At 43.3% G+C, this 15,754-nt stretch overlaps 1 protein-coding gene across 2 annotated transcripts in view; it reads left to right on the forward strand.

Moving 5' to 3' along the window:
- PDE1B (phosphodiesterase 1B) overlaps positions 1 to 15,754 on the forward strand; it is a 121,727-nt gene that overhangs the window by 93,388 nt on the left and 12,585 nt on the right. For both annotated transcript variants that reach the window (XM_063293958.1, XM_063293959.1), the window contains 4 exons: positions 10,709 to 10,822; positions 12,414 to 12,596; positions 13,288 to 13,354; positions 14,040 to 14,156. In XM_063293958.1, the coding sequence (XP_063150028.1) occupies positions 10,709 to 10,822; positions 12,414 to 12,596; positions 13,288 to 13,354; positions 14,040 to 14,156 (481 nt within the window). The remainder of the gene's footprint in view (positions 1 to 10,708; positions 10,823 to 12,413; positions 12,597 to 13,287; positions 13,355 to 14,039; positions 14,157 to 15,754) is intronic.

Below are 15,754 nucleotides of genomic sequence, written 5' to 3' on the forward strand. Positions count from 1 at the left end.
CCTCAGAGTAGAGGTCCATACATCTTAAAGTTGCCAAGGTTGAGAAACACTGCACTAGGCTATTGAGGAGCGCTTGACATCTCTTGTCCTCTTGAACGAGACAGAAAGAGAGCTTGAGTAGCTCTATCCTGGCCATCAGCAGCGCTCTGGGCCTTGGGGTATTATCTCAAGATCCCAGTCAGCTCTAGCACAGCAAAAACTTTCTTACCAATCCTGAAGATGCCTGTACACTTGTGTAAGAGCCAGGTTTGGTTTGCAGGAAAGATGGTTGGACTGTATTTTGCAAGTATATATTGCTGTCATGCAGGGATGTCCATCCTTTTGTCTTCTAAATTGTTTTATTTTATTACAGGTAGTCCTTGTTTAGTGACTGCTTCATACAGTGACTGCCCACAGTTACGATGCTGATGAAAAAGTAACTTTACTATCAATCCTGACATTTACGACCTTTGCAGGTCTGTAAAGCAAAGGAAAGCTGAAGTAAGATAATAAGCACAGTCGTGGTTTCACTTAGCAACTGCTTTGCTTAATAACCGAGTTTCCGGTCCAAATGTGATTGCTAAACGAGGACTACTGTATGTATATATGGGGTTTTTTTTAAAACAATCCTGTTCTTTTTCAAGGAACTCAAAATGCTTTTCATGGCACAACGTGCCCATTGGTATTCACAACAATCTTTTGCGGTAGGCTACGCTGAGAGTGTGCATTATGGCTGAAGGGGGATTTGAATACCAAGGCTGTTAAGTAGGCTGAACCAGAACAAGATGTGCCCTGCAAACTTTCAGTGCGGGTGGCCTCTAGAGACTGAATGCAATGAATGGTCATCTCAAAAGTTCTGCAGAAGGCTTCACTTTTAGCTGCTGGGTTTTCCAGTATGAGTTTTAATAGCCTCGGGTATTCTCGGAATGTAGCATCACTCCCCCCTCTGACATGCAGACACATCTGTCCATCGCTGTTCAGTACCTTGAGTCTCTTGGGGTGTTGCCATGGCAATAGAATATGGGTAGCAAAGTCCAGAAGAGTGCATGGAATCCTTGCATGGCAACTCAGCAGTCTGGAATGAAATCCCATTGAAGAATGATTCTCCTTTGGTCATGCCTGGAGAGAAATCTTGGGGGTGGGGACAGTTTGCAGGGAACAGGGCTGATGTTCCTCCCTGTTGTCCCTGGGAATTTTTTTCAAAGCTTCCTTCCCCCCACCAAGCGTTTGTCTCATAGGGCCAGATGCTGGTAAATTGGGTTTTTGTTATTTGCTACATTCATCCTGCCATTCATTATGTGAAAAGGCAGACTTCCTTTGGCAGCCATTTTGTGAAAGCACTTACAACATGGTTCCAAAATTGCACACCAACACAAAAACAATGCCTTCCCCTGCCTAGGCCTCTAAAAGATGATGAGATAATTGGAAAACTAAAGAAAACCAGTCATGTTTATTCCCTCCAGTTTTCTTCCTCCTGGCTTATTCTGCAGCATTAGAGTCCACAACTTTGGAACACCAATCTGGGACTTCAGCTCTTTGTGCACCCCAGAGATTCCCATCACTAACCAGAACAGGGGCTGGCCCTTTGAAGAAACAAACAAACAAACGAACACCCAGACAATCTCTTTTTACAACATAGCAGTTGGCTGGACTGTGTAAATCCTTCAGAAGTGGTGCTTTGAAAGCACAGGTACACCTATCAAGACTGCTGGGGAGAGGGGAAAAAAAAAACACCTCATAGATTAAGACACACGTACATTCAAATACACAAAACTTCAACTTGATGGAGGCTAAAGCTTCGTTTGTTGGAGAGAGAAATGTTTGTAACAGGTGTGGGTGTGCACATGTGAGAGAGCAAATGGGAGGGGGAATAGGATGGAGGAGGAAAATTATATATCTATGGCAAGAAACAAAAAAGCGGTTTAATTCAAGGGTGAATAAACAGAAATTAGACTAGTGCTCCATTGCCATTTCCCATGCTAACACATTCCTTTGCATTCTAGGGAGCGGCTCATAATAGTATCTAAGCAATGCCTGGATTTCCCTGATAAGTTATTTTTTAAGGTATTGTAAATCTATGTTTGGGCTGAACCATTTCAGAGTTAAAATGCATAAAAACTAGCATAACAGGCAAAAGGTTAAACTAGAACTCTTTTCCATGGCACCTACTTTTTTGCACCTACTTTTTAAAAGTATTTTTAGTTATAATAAATCGTGTGAACTGCCACTTTCAGTGAAAAGCAATACAGTCCAGAGATGAGATTCCACTTTAAAGAGAATATTGTGATTCATTGTAGAAAAAGTTAATATTTTTAATTTTTTAAAAATGATTAAACCCTTAGAGCATCAACTGTGCACAGAATTGCTAGTTCCAAACATACAATCTGTTATCGTAAAAATCAAGATATATGAAAGCATAACAGGAAATTCAGCTGATTAGATCTGTAATCAGCTGAAACTCCTGTTATACTTACATACATCTTGATTTTTTTTCTCTAATTCCACCCAGTGGTTTTCCTGGCTTGATTATAGTATCAATAATTTTTAAAACTAGTAGAAAAGAGAGAGAGAGAGAAGTAGATTTAGACTTTTAGCACTTGATACCATTTGATTTCATATGGAATTATAATTGGAAGCCAGTGTTCTATATTGAAGGCCCCTCTGAAGTTGTTGAACTCCAACACCCAGCTTCTTCACAATGGGCCATCCTAGTCAAGGCTACTGGGAATTGCAGTTTAGCAACAACTAAAAGAACCAAAGCTCCCTCCACCCTGGTTGTACATATTATCTGTATGCTACTATTTATATATTTGCTTTTATTTGGTAAATAATTCAGAAAACATGAACTCTAGGCTAAGCATTTTATTGCTGGTCTTCATGCTGAAAAACACTTCTATATAAAAGAAATGAATGGCTGCTTCTGTTGTCTTGCAAGATAATAGTTGGTCATTAACTCGGGGAAATTGCTCTTTTAAAAATAAACATCTCATGAAGTGTCATCCTTCCTTCCTTTTGTTACTCAGTAATGATTGTTCTTGTCCAAATTTGGCTTAATCAGCCTAACTAGATTGTGCCACAGTGATAGGGATGGTTGTACTGTGTGATCTGATGCATGTCCCTCTTTGCAATTTTTGTGGCTATGGCAGCTTTCTTGTGAAATCGGTACTTGCACATGTCAACATAGGAAGCTGTGGCTTTGTCTGTGGACTGCAAAAAAATAGCTTATTTCGGATGATCTCTTACAGACAGTGGCCTTTTACAGAAGGTGGTCTCAGGATGTCATTTCAGTCGTCATTCTCTCAAATTGATAAATCTTGAACTTTGATAATGGAATGACCTGCTTGCTAGCTCTAAGGACAGTAAGGTCCACTGAACCTGGGGATGGAAGCACAGGGCAGGGCATATGGTGCACAGTTCTGTCCTTCAGGACCTTGGTGCCTTCCACATGGTGCCTTTCATCTGCCTGCTCTGCCTAAGCCTTGGGCTTTTTCTGTCACACAATCACACTGGTCCACATCATGTTGGCTCAGTTGCAGGATCTCTAACTTTTTGTGCCTTTCATGTGGTTGCCAACCTATACTTAGAAAAATATGGACCCTCCCCCCAACTTTGAATGAATTATTAGAAAAAACTGATCATATATAATCCAGTACTATGCATTTCATTTTGTGTGTGTTTCTCGGATCGTAAGTCAAGTTTGGGGATCTGATTGCAATGAAGTATTTGGCTTACTTCCAGGCAAATAGTTGCAGGGTATGTGGCAATACTTCTCCTTAGTAGTCATCCTTTCCCAAATGAGGCAGAAGAGTGGTTGCAGGGAAACATGGCTCTGGGGGATGAAGGGTAGCTAGTGGATGGCTCTTAATTGCCCATGATGCAGAATTTTCAGTTCGCATCCAGATTCAGGCTCATTGACCTTATCTGTTATACAAAATCTATCCCCCCCCACCCCCATCAAATCTGACAGACACTCCTAGCATGAATTGGGAAGAAGGAATTCAGGAACTGCACTGAACAAACACAGATCTTCCTGTTAATGTTTGAGCACTAAAGTCAACATCTGAACAGTTAAAGATTAAATTGAAACTATCACTTGAAACCCCTACAGATTAAGAGTGTGTGTGTGTGTGCGCGTATACACACAGACATATACAGTACATACATACACATGCACACACACACAGACCCCTTTCCTATTTCAGACTTTCTCCAGTCCTGTGGTGGTAATGAAATTCAAGTCAACTGGCAATCATTTTGGATGGTGGATATTTTGAAGGCGCACTGTGGACACTTTCCCAAAATGGCTGCCACAGGCAATCTTGTTCCTGTACAGAATGGCTCCCATGTTATGTATGATCAGAGCTCCCTGCTGTCCCCAGGAAGATCTCTTCCTACCTTCACAACCCAAGGCTTAACTTTGTTTTGCTTTGTTTTCTGGGCACACTTCCAAGTCAGCCCTCAGTTTCAGTTACTTCATATTTTAAAAGGATGTTTATTGAGCCTATGTGGGGCTTTAAAAGTAAAGATGAGCAGGCCTTTTATTATTTGTGATGTTTTTTAAAATAAGGTCCAGCATCAGAGATGCCCTGACAGATGCCAGAGGGATATCACTTACGACACTGGTCACCACAGACAAGGCACTGTCGGCCTCTTCTCAAGTCTGTGTAGGAAGCCCCCTGCTATCCAGTCTCTGTCAAGCTCTCTTTTTGCCTGATGCTTGATCATGTTTTCATATGGTCTTGCTAACTGTCCTGGTTGGCCTGCGCCAGTCATGACCATCCTGCTGGGAACCCTGCATTGGGAAGTCTTGGTTTGCCCTGGGAAAGGCTGCTGCTGGAGGTCTTTGTGGAAGCAGCTGCCAGGCAGGCTGGGTGGGTACCCATCTTCAACAGGAGTTGAGTGTAAGGAAGAAGCACTCAACAGCTGGCTTGAGGGTAGGCGAGGGGATGGCACGGCTGAGCACACATGCCAGAAACAGGTCAACAGAAGATGTGTGGGGTTTGGTGGTTGAGCTCAAGTGCTGCTGCCAGACCAGAACCTTTTCATCCAGAATAAGCTGTTATTTCCAAGAGTTTCACAACTGAAATTAAGCTGTCTTCTTTAACAAAGCAGGACTGTAATTGCAATGACCGCATAAGTGCTCCAGTCAGGGCCTTTCATATGATTTTTAAAATCTTACTGTTCTGTTATTTCTTGGCAAGGAGCACAGAAGGTGCAGCCTCTGGGCTACGTGTGATCTGGCATAAGGTTGGGTGCAGTCTGTCAAGCTCTCTTTTTTGCCTTTTTGTGCATTTGAGGGCAGACATCTGTATCTTAAGCCTTGCAGAAGCTTAAGATATTCATTGTATCCCTAAAAAACCCATGCCCCTCAAAAGAATAAGTTTCCCTTCATTTTTTGATATTTAAGAGAGTAAAGAAGGAAGAAGGAGGGCTATGTACACTGCCTTGTTCTCCTGAATGAAAGGCAGGATATTAATCTAATAAATACATAATAAAAGAGGTACTTTATGCCCCTGCAAAGCTTAAGGTTCTCCCCTTATATTCCCCCAAGCACCCCCCACACCCATTCAGTAAAGGAATTTCATCCCCACCTATTGCTTTCCACTTGTTACCTGTGAGAGAGAAAGCTTCATCAGCAAGCAGTATAATGGAAAAAAAGTTTCAGCATCTCTACTGATAAAGAAAGAGCCACTGCCTGGGGAGAGGGTTATTTTGGGGATATCATTTAATGGTGGAATGGATGTCTTCACCCCAAGGATGCCACGTTGCCTAGAAGCTGGCCAGAAGGACTTACTGTTCTTAAAATAATCAGATCGTACCATTGGGTGTTTTTAAAAAAATTGTTTGCTGTTATTTAAAGGGGGAAAAGCAAACACCATCTAGAACATTATCTGATGAGCTAGAGTTGAAGAGCAGCAGTGAAGCCTTTATTGAACGATAATGTTTAACCATTTGCAGCATAATGCAGAATATTACCTTTAAAAAGTCTGCATCCAGCTTTCTTTGACAACGACAACAACAAACAAAAACTTGTCTGTTTCAGCGTAAAATTGTCTAGTTGGGTTGTGTACCTTTTTGCCCCCAAACAAAACAGTTGATTTGATCTAATTTGTTACCTACCTGTTTTGTTCAGGAGCTCAAGGTGGTAGATGTCTTTCCATTTTTTCCTACAGCAGAAACAGCAACCCTATGAGATAGGTTGGGCTAAGAAAGTGTGACTGGCTCAAAGCCACCCAGTAAGCTTCTGTGGCTGAGGATGGACTTAAACTGGGTCTCCCTGGTGCCAGTCCAGTGCCTTAACCCCTAATGTTGCTCTTCTTGAAATTGATGTGTACATTTGAATACACTTATCAGTGTTTACAGAGGACAGGCTGATTAGGTATTCCTGGGAGTAGTAATCTCAACACCATGTGAAGGACACCTGTTTGGGAAAGGTGTCTTAATAAATGATGGCATTTTCTTCTTGTTTCCCATTATCAGGCATGCAGCTCCTGCTGCTTTTACATCTAGTGATTTAATTCCTTTGGCATTTGAAACTCAGTAGATGTTGAATAATTTGGTGACACGAATGCTGTCTTTGTGTTTTTATTCAATAGTAATTGAATTTTCAAAGACAGCACACTCTACCACGCATATTGAAGGTAGGTTTGCACAATACACTCTTCCCATCAAACCTAATGCCATCCCACCTGGTGCCCCTGAGGTTTATCTGTACTCGCAAGCAAGCAACCAGCCAACAAAATTAAACGTAATCCTGCAGAGAGTAAAACTTGTCTGCCCTGTTGTAATAGAAGTTTAGTCCCGCTTCTTTTTGGAAACCCTTGCTAATCTTTCTCTGTTCTGGTTTAATGACAGAATTCAGTGTGATGCTCTTGGGTTGTCTCAAATCATGTTGAGTTTCTTGATTTTGAGTTACTGTGGGAGACCATGTTTAATTTAAATTAAGTTAAGGTCAGATATAAGGGCAAAACGACGGTTTGTTATTTAATGATAAGGAGATCTTATTTAATGCTTGACACTTCCATGGCTGGGGAGAAATTGTATGGCGGTGTTAATGGAATTGAAGCCTTTTGGACGAGAACAAACTGGACACTTGAGGTGTCTTTTTAATACTGCCTGTATTTAAAGAAGTCCAAACAGAGCAGGGGTGGGCAAGGTCCTTGAGTCCCTTTTTGAGGCCTTTTGGTGTTCTAGAGCAAGCAGTAATTTAAATCTGAAATATGCTTTATTCTAAGGTTATATAGGCTTCAAAAGTGATTTGGAAAAAGTACTTTGGCTGTTGTGTCAGCCCAGCCCTTCTTTGCTGTTCGTTAATGTCTTTTTTCAGGTTTCTGCATGAGCCTGAGAAAAGACGCTCCTGCTTTAAGAGTCACCTTAAAAGTGAGCTGCTTAAATGATTCAATTCATACCACCAGAGTTACTTCAGGTTCCCTGAAGAAAGGCAAGCTGCTTTCATGGAGAGCTCATGTGACGTCCGAAACATTTCTTCCAAATTATTTTTGAGGTCTGTCTGGTCCGACTTTACATCAGAAACATCTCTCTTGAGCGGAGCTTGACTCCTGATGACTGCATGAAGACACCCTCGTGGTCCGCTTGACAACTGCATGGAAGTGGCTTGCCACTGCCACCTTCTAGGATGTTTTTTCAACTTCCCAGGCTGGCCTCCAAGCCTATGCTTTCCTGATAGTCCCCCATCCCAATACTAACCAGGTCTACCTCTGCTTAGGTTTTTTGCAGTCAGTTAAGGCTGGGTAAGTGCTGCCACCTTCTGTGATTTGCTTTACATAGCATTAAAAAAAAAAGCATGAATGCCTCACCCACACTCTGAATTCTAGAGGGAGAAAAACATGAACATTTCTACTGCAGTCTCCAGCCCACTCAAAAAAACATTAAGCTTAATCGCCCAGTCACTCAAAGTTTGTCTCCCCTTGACTGGGGCATCCTTCATCAGCTTTGAGTGCCCTAGAGAGCATCCTTTGTACTCCCTGCCCCAACATTTCTCCCCCTCCCCATTCCATCTATTACCAGCTAAACCTCACTTCTCTTGCTGTGTGTCTGTTACTGTCTGCCTTTTTGTAGTCCAGTCACAGAAAAACTCCTGCTGTGTGGATGCATTTTGCTTTCATTCTCTCCTCTGCTGTGCGCTGCCATCTTTTCTCCAGCAAAGGGTCCCTCCAAAATGAGAGATTTTTTTCAAGTACAGGGAGATCCATCACCTGTCATTAGCTCCCACTGTTGATACATCATCTGGCACCAGACTGATTTAAGCAAGGAAAAATTAGATAGAAGCCTTATTCTCCTCTGATCATAACAAGGGAAGAACTGGACTGGGGAGGGGTGATGATTTCTCATTCAGCAGTTGCGGCAATGAGAAATTCTTTGAGGGCTGGTTAGTGGATTATGAAACACACTGAGCTGTCACTGAAAATGGCAGCCCAGCCTCAAGGTTTATCTTTCCTGTAACATGTAGCACAGCTTATACGATTGTTTTGACATCAACCCATTGTGCTTCCATTTCCCCAGTGTAGAACATTGGCTTCCATAGGAAATGACCTGAATTGTTCTGTGTTTTTCAGCAGTGGTCCCCAAACTGAGTGTTCAAAAATGTTGGGCCATGCTGGCTGGGAATCCTGGTAACACTCATGCATCTGAAGGCTGCTGGATAAGGAAGGTTCTAAGATCAAGGGGAGGACTCAACACGAAATTTCTATTTTTACTGGCTTCCTTGTGTTGCTCTTAACATATAGCTTTGTCCCCAAGAAATGTGTGTGGACTTGCCATTTCCCTCAAAAAGATGCTCATGTGTCAATGGTGAGCCGCTCTGGTTTTGAAGATTAAGTGGTGTTTGGTGTTTTTCTGTCAGTGTCTTTCATGCATTACAATAGGGCTGATTAATTGGAAGTGAAATGTTACAGACAAAGCGCCCGGCTGAGCTTGATGGCCTGTTATTAACTAGCAGCATGTGAAGAACTGGCCAGAACGACATGACCTAACCTGTCTTTTGCTATGGCTAGGCTGTTGATATAAGAGCGCCCTCTGCAGGACAGGTAGAGAAATACAATCAGTTGGAAAAAGCTACAGAATGGGATTCAGATGAGAATCAAATGCATTTTTGTTGTTTCTCTCTGAAAGAACTTGTGTGGCTTGAAAACTTGAAAATTGGAAGAAGTAAATTGCTAGAGGAAAGGTGAATAAGAGTTTTTTCAAATGAATAAGTAAACCAGATGCCAAAGATTTCACAGGAGTGAAAGAGCACTTGCAGACTAATCCTGTCCTATGTTTTGTAAGGAGTCTTGTTGGCAGATACGGCTGGCCCTTTGCAGGCCATCTGCCCTCTTTGTATGCAAATGTAGAAGCCATCTTTCAAGAGTAGCTGCAGGCTTATTAGAACTGGTTGAATAAGATAAGTTGCCTCCTGTTATGTTGACACAGAACTGTCCATGCTGAACTGAAGAATTTTGGAAGATTCTTGAAAGTCCATCTTGTCCAGTCCCTGAAGATCAGTGCAGAATAGGGCTGTGCTTTGGATCTGAAGGCAAAAGGATGATCCTCGGAAGAAAAGATGTATGTGGTTTAAAGAGTTGTAGACAAGTGCTACAGGCACTTCCTCACATGCTCTGAAGTGCCTTTTTGCCTTTGAACCTGAAGCATTGCCCAGCACTAAAGCAGAACTTAGAATTCCTGCTTTGCTGATAGACAACCAGCCAGTCTATCTAAATACTTCCAAGGAAAAGAGTACCTACCATCTCCCAAGACAGTCTGCTCCATTGTCAAACAGCTTTCCAAATTTTTTCCTAAAGTTGACTTCTGCTTCCTGTCTTAACATTCACTTGAAATCACTCCAGACCTTTGCTTCTACCTGTGCCCTCTAGCCAGGGCCACAACTAGAGTCTGTGTCACCTTGGGCAGACATGGATTCCATGCCCATTTTGGCGCCCCCCCCAGCACTCATTTTGGCGCCCCCCCCCAGCGTGGCGCCTGGGGCACATGCCCCGGTTGCCCCCCTAGTTGCAGCCCTGCCTCTAGCAGTTCAGAGAACTAGACTGCTCCATCTTCTACGTAATGGCTCTTCAGATCTTCAGCAAGGTCTGCAAATGCCTGTGTGGGGCTGTCACATCCCTTGTGGGATGAAGTCCATTGTGGGAGTTAGCATCCTTCTGGCTCTCACCTGAGATCAATCAATCTCAGACTCAATCGAGACTGAGATCAATCAATTTTCAGTTGATTGATCTCAGATTCTCAGCAGCGGATGGAGAAGACTCAATGCTCTTCTTGGCTTGATTGCAGCTAGGGAGGAGAATAGAAGGCTCTTGTGAAGCCAAGGAAACTGGGTTTATTTACTTTGTATCTATACTGCTGGACTCAGAATCAAGAAAGGAATTATTTACAGGCTTACTCATTTCATTATATTTTCTTCCCGTTCTTCCTTGAAAGGGCTCTGCATGGTATTCAAAATCCCTTCCCCTGCCCCTTTATCATCACATCATCCTGTGAAGAAAGATAGGTTGAAAGGAAGATGAGAGTGACTGGTCCATGGTCACCCAATAAGTTTCATGGCTGAACAGGGATGTGGACCTGGGTTTCTTTTGCCTTAATTCTATCTTTTAATGGTACAGCAGATGCTGTTACCCTTTGTCGTGATGAGAGATGCTCTATGGCAGATGACCCAAGGAAATAAGTTTTCCCTAGTCTACTTATTCTCTCCTTTCCATTTTTTCTCATTTTGCAGGTTGCGGTACATGGTGAAACAACTGGAGACGGGAGAGGTGAATATTGAGGAGCTGAAGAAGAACTTGGAATATACAGCTTCTTTGCTTGAAGCGGTTTATATTGATGAGACCAGGTGCGGATGTAAGGACTGGGAAGCCCCGAGGGTGTCTGTCTGATCCAACACTATTACCTCCCTACCCCCCCACCCCCCCAAAAAAACCAGCCAGAATGAGTGCTATTGGATAGGCTGGTGATCCCTGAGCTGAGCATTTCCCAGACTCAGGGACTTCAGCTCCCATTGAATGTTGCTGAAAATTCTGGAAGTTGGTCCGCACATCTGGAGAACACTCAAATTGAGGAAACCTGGGATAAACTGGGTTATGGGGAGTTCACAGGCCAATGGAGACCATTTTGGAAGTCAGGCAGTAATTTGAAGGTAGTGTGTGGTGTCATGGCTTGGATGTTGGTAGAAATTCTGCTGGGTTGTACCAGCTCTCAAAGCCTTTATTGGGCGGATCTTCCTGTGGATTCCAGTTCATGTTGGGACTGGGAAGGGTTGTGGTTCCCCCTAGTGGCAGACTGATATATGAAGAACTCACCAACCTTGGATGTGCTGAATCCAGAGAGTCAATTATACACTGTTATCTTGGTCACACAACTCATTCCTCAATTATCTCTTAAGCTGTAGGAAACAGTTTCTCCCAGACACTAAGAGAAACCCGAGTAACGGCACATTAGAAGACAGAGACCTCATCTATGTACTAAAGGCATTTCCCTATCTCTGAGTTGCTCTTCATCCATTCTTAAGTTGTCAGAAAACAATACTACTGTGAAATTTGTTGTCCCCATCATTGATCCCTATTTGGCCTTTATTCTCGTTGTTTCCAGTTGCTATCAGTCACCTGACTTCCCTCCAAAGTAATGGTTGAAAACCTGACAACTTTACCTACCCTGAAGCTGCTTTTGGACCTTCAGAATAAGGGGGAACACACTATTTTAGTATGGGTACAGCTAAAAATGACTTAAGGCCATCTTGAGCTGATGTGGGCAATGTTATGGAGACTTGGTGGAAAAGGAGGAGGAGGAGGAGGAGAATAGTGTGTATGTGTGTGATTAGTGAAAGTGGGGACAGGCCCTAAGAAGGGACTCTGAGGTGTTGTCTAGTTGGCAGCTGTCTGGATCTCTGCAGCCTGGTCTACTTGCATAGACAGCTTTCTTGCTCTTTCAGAAGTCATAACTAGGAACCTGACTTCAGTGCTCTCCTTCCTCCCCATCTGCTTGTGTTTGTGGAAAAAGGGCAAGCAGGAAGGAAGGAAGGTAGGAATCAGATTCCACAAGAATTCAGACTGGGAAGTGGCATTTACACTGGACTAATTTAGGGAAGGTTTGCTCCCCACTTGCTTTTTTCCTGTGGGAGGAATAGCAGGCATGTCATGACCTGTTGAATGCAATTCGATGTAAAGAAATTTGGAGAAAAGAAGGGTACTCTCTTGGATTTAATGAGCTAAAGGTCCCATAATTTCCTTTTTCGAATTCTTTTTAACATTTAAAAGTTGATCCATCAGTGTTGAAAATCAGGCTAAGTGCTAGTGTTACTGTTGTTCTCTGGGCTTCTTTTTTTATTCTGGGGGGCAATGTAATTGTGGCTCCTGTTGTGATGCACGTCTCCCTTAATTGCTTATCATCTGTCCTCCTTCCCCCCACTGGCGCCATTCCTGTTTCAGGAAGATTCTGGACACAGAAGATGAACTCCAAGAGATCAAGTCTGATGCTGTACCCTCGGAAGTGCGAGACTGGCTGGCCTCCACTTTCACCCAGCAGACCCGGGCCAAGGGGCGCCGTTCGGAGGAGAAACCCAAGTTTCGCAGCATTGTGCATGCTGTTCAAGCTGGCATCTTTGTGGAAAGGTTTGGCTCTTCCCACTCCCTGGACTGCCTGGAATTAGAACAGAATGGGGTGTGAGGGATGAGGGACTAGGCTTGTGGGGTTGAATGAGGGATGCATCACATGAGATGACAGAGGGAGGAGGATGCTTTGCCGTAGCCTAGCTTTTCCCAGCTGAGGACCCCATCTCTGATTTCTTGTGCTACAGTTTACCAGACCCCTATTGGCATGGTTAGCCATGCTGGTGAGGGCTGATGGAAGTGGAGACCCATCAGGAAGGCATCAGGTTGGAGTAAAGTGGCCAAATGGACAACCCGGGTCTGACTGCATTTCTGGGGAATCTGTGCATGGGGGTGTACCTTAGTTCTCTTTCAGGAAAGGGGACTGGGATGATGAAGAAAAAAGGAGCGAGTGGAAAGGAAGAAATAGATTGAAATGCATATAATATTGATGAAAATAACAAGTGAAATATAATAATTTAGAGTAAGCCCCATGAGTCTGGGTAATCTGTCCATGAGTCTGGAATACTACTGGGCTATTGACCCCTAGTATCTCTGGGGAAGAGGCTCAAACACAACATGCCTGAAATTTATTGCCCAGTCTGGAGACAGCTGAATGCTCCTTGCATGCTTGATGGGATCTGGAAGCTATTTCTAACTGCAAGTAAGCCAGATCTCCCAAGGACTGTCTGACTGTGTGTCCTCCACTGCACAGGATGTTCCGCCGAACGTACACAGCTGTGGGACCCAATTACTCTCCCTCAGTCATCAACTGTCTGAAGGTAACAACCCTGCTGGGGGGATGCTATCTGTGTAGGTCTCTGCTGGATATAATGAAGCTTACACCCTGTTGAGAATGCATAGATTCCCAGTTTTTGCATCTGTGGTTTCTCCTGCTTGAGAGGAGACTTCTGTCACCCACCTCACCCCACCTCAATTCTCAAGATTACTTTCACCCATCACCTCAAGCCATCCGTTGGGCCGATATTTATGAGTCAAACTTTTCTAGCTGTTCCATTCTATCCACTCGGTAAAAAGGTTAGTGGAGGCAAACCTTTCCTGAAAGTCCTAGTTCTGACCAGGAATCAGTAATCCACACTGTAGGGGCTAATTAATCACTGTAGAAGGAAGAGACTTAGATACATGTTATAAACCACCTGGAGTCATTGGGAACAGGGTTGTATATAAACAATAAATGAATGTGTGTACTATGTGTGTATGTGGATGGATGGACGGACGGACAGACAGGCATATTTGTTAGGGGAATGTTTAATGCCTGGAGATGGATTTCCTGGCTCACATTAAATCCCATCTAATGGCCTTTTTTAAACATTCCTTTTCTTTTGGAGCCTTGCCCCATTTTTTTCCCCTTCCTGCACCAGCTGTAAATTCTTTGCTTGGTAGAAACGGCAGATGGGAACCTCCTCTCATGCTCCGTCTCTCATTTGCCTCTGCTTTTCTTGCTAGACGCTTGACCTCTGGTTTTTCGATGTCTTTGCACTGAACAAGGTGAGCGAAGACCATGCCTTGCGCACAATTGTCTTTGAACTGCTCACTCGCCACAACGTCAACAGCCGCTTCAAGGTAAAAAAACCCAAATGGGTACGAGCACGTGCGTGTGATGGTGGTGTGCCTGCAGATTCAATCATCTTTCCAAATTGTGAGAAGTAAGAGCAGCAGACTAAATACTGGTTGCTTTTAAAGCAGAAGTGGGGGCTTATTTTTCTTGCCGAGGGTCCTATTTTCATAGGGGTGATCTATTGGGGCACTGCAGGCCAAGGGCTGGAGCCAGAATGGTCTATGGGCAAATCCAGAGTCAGAAATTGATGGGGTCATTTATCTTCTTTCCCCCTTTTTTCCCCAACCAAAGGATTGCCAGGGAAGGGACTGACCACTTTGGGTAAAGGTTTTGAAAGTAGGCTGAGGGCTAGATGCTGCCCATCCCTCCTTTAAACTTCCAAACTTCCAACAGAGTTAAAAAGGTAAAGACTCCCTTGAATCAAATATGGTCCTTGCTGCTCCCCCAGAAATGGTCTGCCCTTGTCATGAGATTTTCTGAGATTTTCTCTTGGCCTCCTATCTGAGTATGAATCAGATCTGATCCCACTTAGCTTTGTTTTGAGATCAGCAAAGGCTGGCCAGGTGCTGCGACTTGCTTGGACTCATAGTAATTTCTTGCATTAAAACATGACAGAAGTTATATGTGTTGTTTAAAATACCAGGGCTTTTTTTGGAAGGCTACAGTAATGGAAATTGGTTGAAACTGGACCCCTGCAGAAGTTTTATACTTGAAAACTCGTCATCCTTCATGGGCATAGCTAGTGGTATAAAATCATGGGATTGGTAATCCAAAACCTCTGCAGGGGACTGGCTGCCTCTCCTCTGTCAAATGGTTCAACCTTTTCCAGATGAGATGCTGCTTTGATGAAAGAGTGTGCTGAACATTCACGATAAGACTACAGTTGTTTACCTCTACCTTTAAAACTTCCACTTTGAACAAATGCTAAGCCATAATTTGATTTGCCAGTATGTGCCGCCCAGGTCACTCTGGCTTTTTCAACAAACGACTATCAGAACAAACTGTGGCTTATTGTGATCCCAATCACCATTCTTCTCTTTTAGGAGCTCCAGTCTGAAAGTTTAATAAACGGGAAGAGAATGGCAATCTGGCATTCCAAATAGCAAAGCCTTAAAGTGGGAGAAAGAAATTTGCCCAACAGCTTCATCCAAGCCAGAGAAGTTCTTTACTGGAAGGGATGCCCCACATTTTAAGGGACATTCTATAAGTAACTGATCATCCTTTTAGCATCTCATGTAGAATTATTTTTTTATTTTCAGCAACAGTAATAGAAGCATCATGCTCATTTGAGTGAGGAACAAAACAGCCATGGGTTCCTCTACATTTAAGCTATGAATGGTTTCTCAATGTTTTCACTGAAATCATAAGGATGAATTGCATTGGAAGAAAAGAGGATGGTGCAGTAGATCAGTGTTTTTCAAACTTGACAACTTTAAGATGTGAGGACTTCAACACTCAGAATTCCCATGCTGGCTGGGGAATTCTGGGAGTTGAAGTCCACACATCTTAAAGTTGCCAAGTTTGAAAAACACTGTAGTAGGTCATGGAAACTAAAATGGGATTCTTACCCTGTGCAGGAGCCAAGGTGTAAGCGTTTTGTGCT

Source organism: Candoia aspera, chromosome 2, assembly GCF_035149785.1.
Source record: "Candoia aspera isolate rCanAsp1 chromosome 2, rCanAsp1.hap2, whole genome shotgun sequence".
Taxonomy (NCBI): domain Eukaryota; kingdom Metazoa; phylum Chordata; class Lepidosauria; order Squamata; family Boidae; genus Candoia; species Candoia aspera.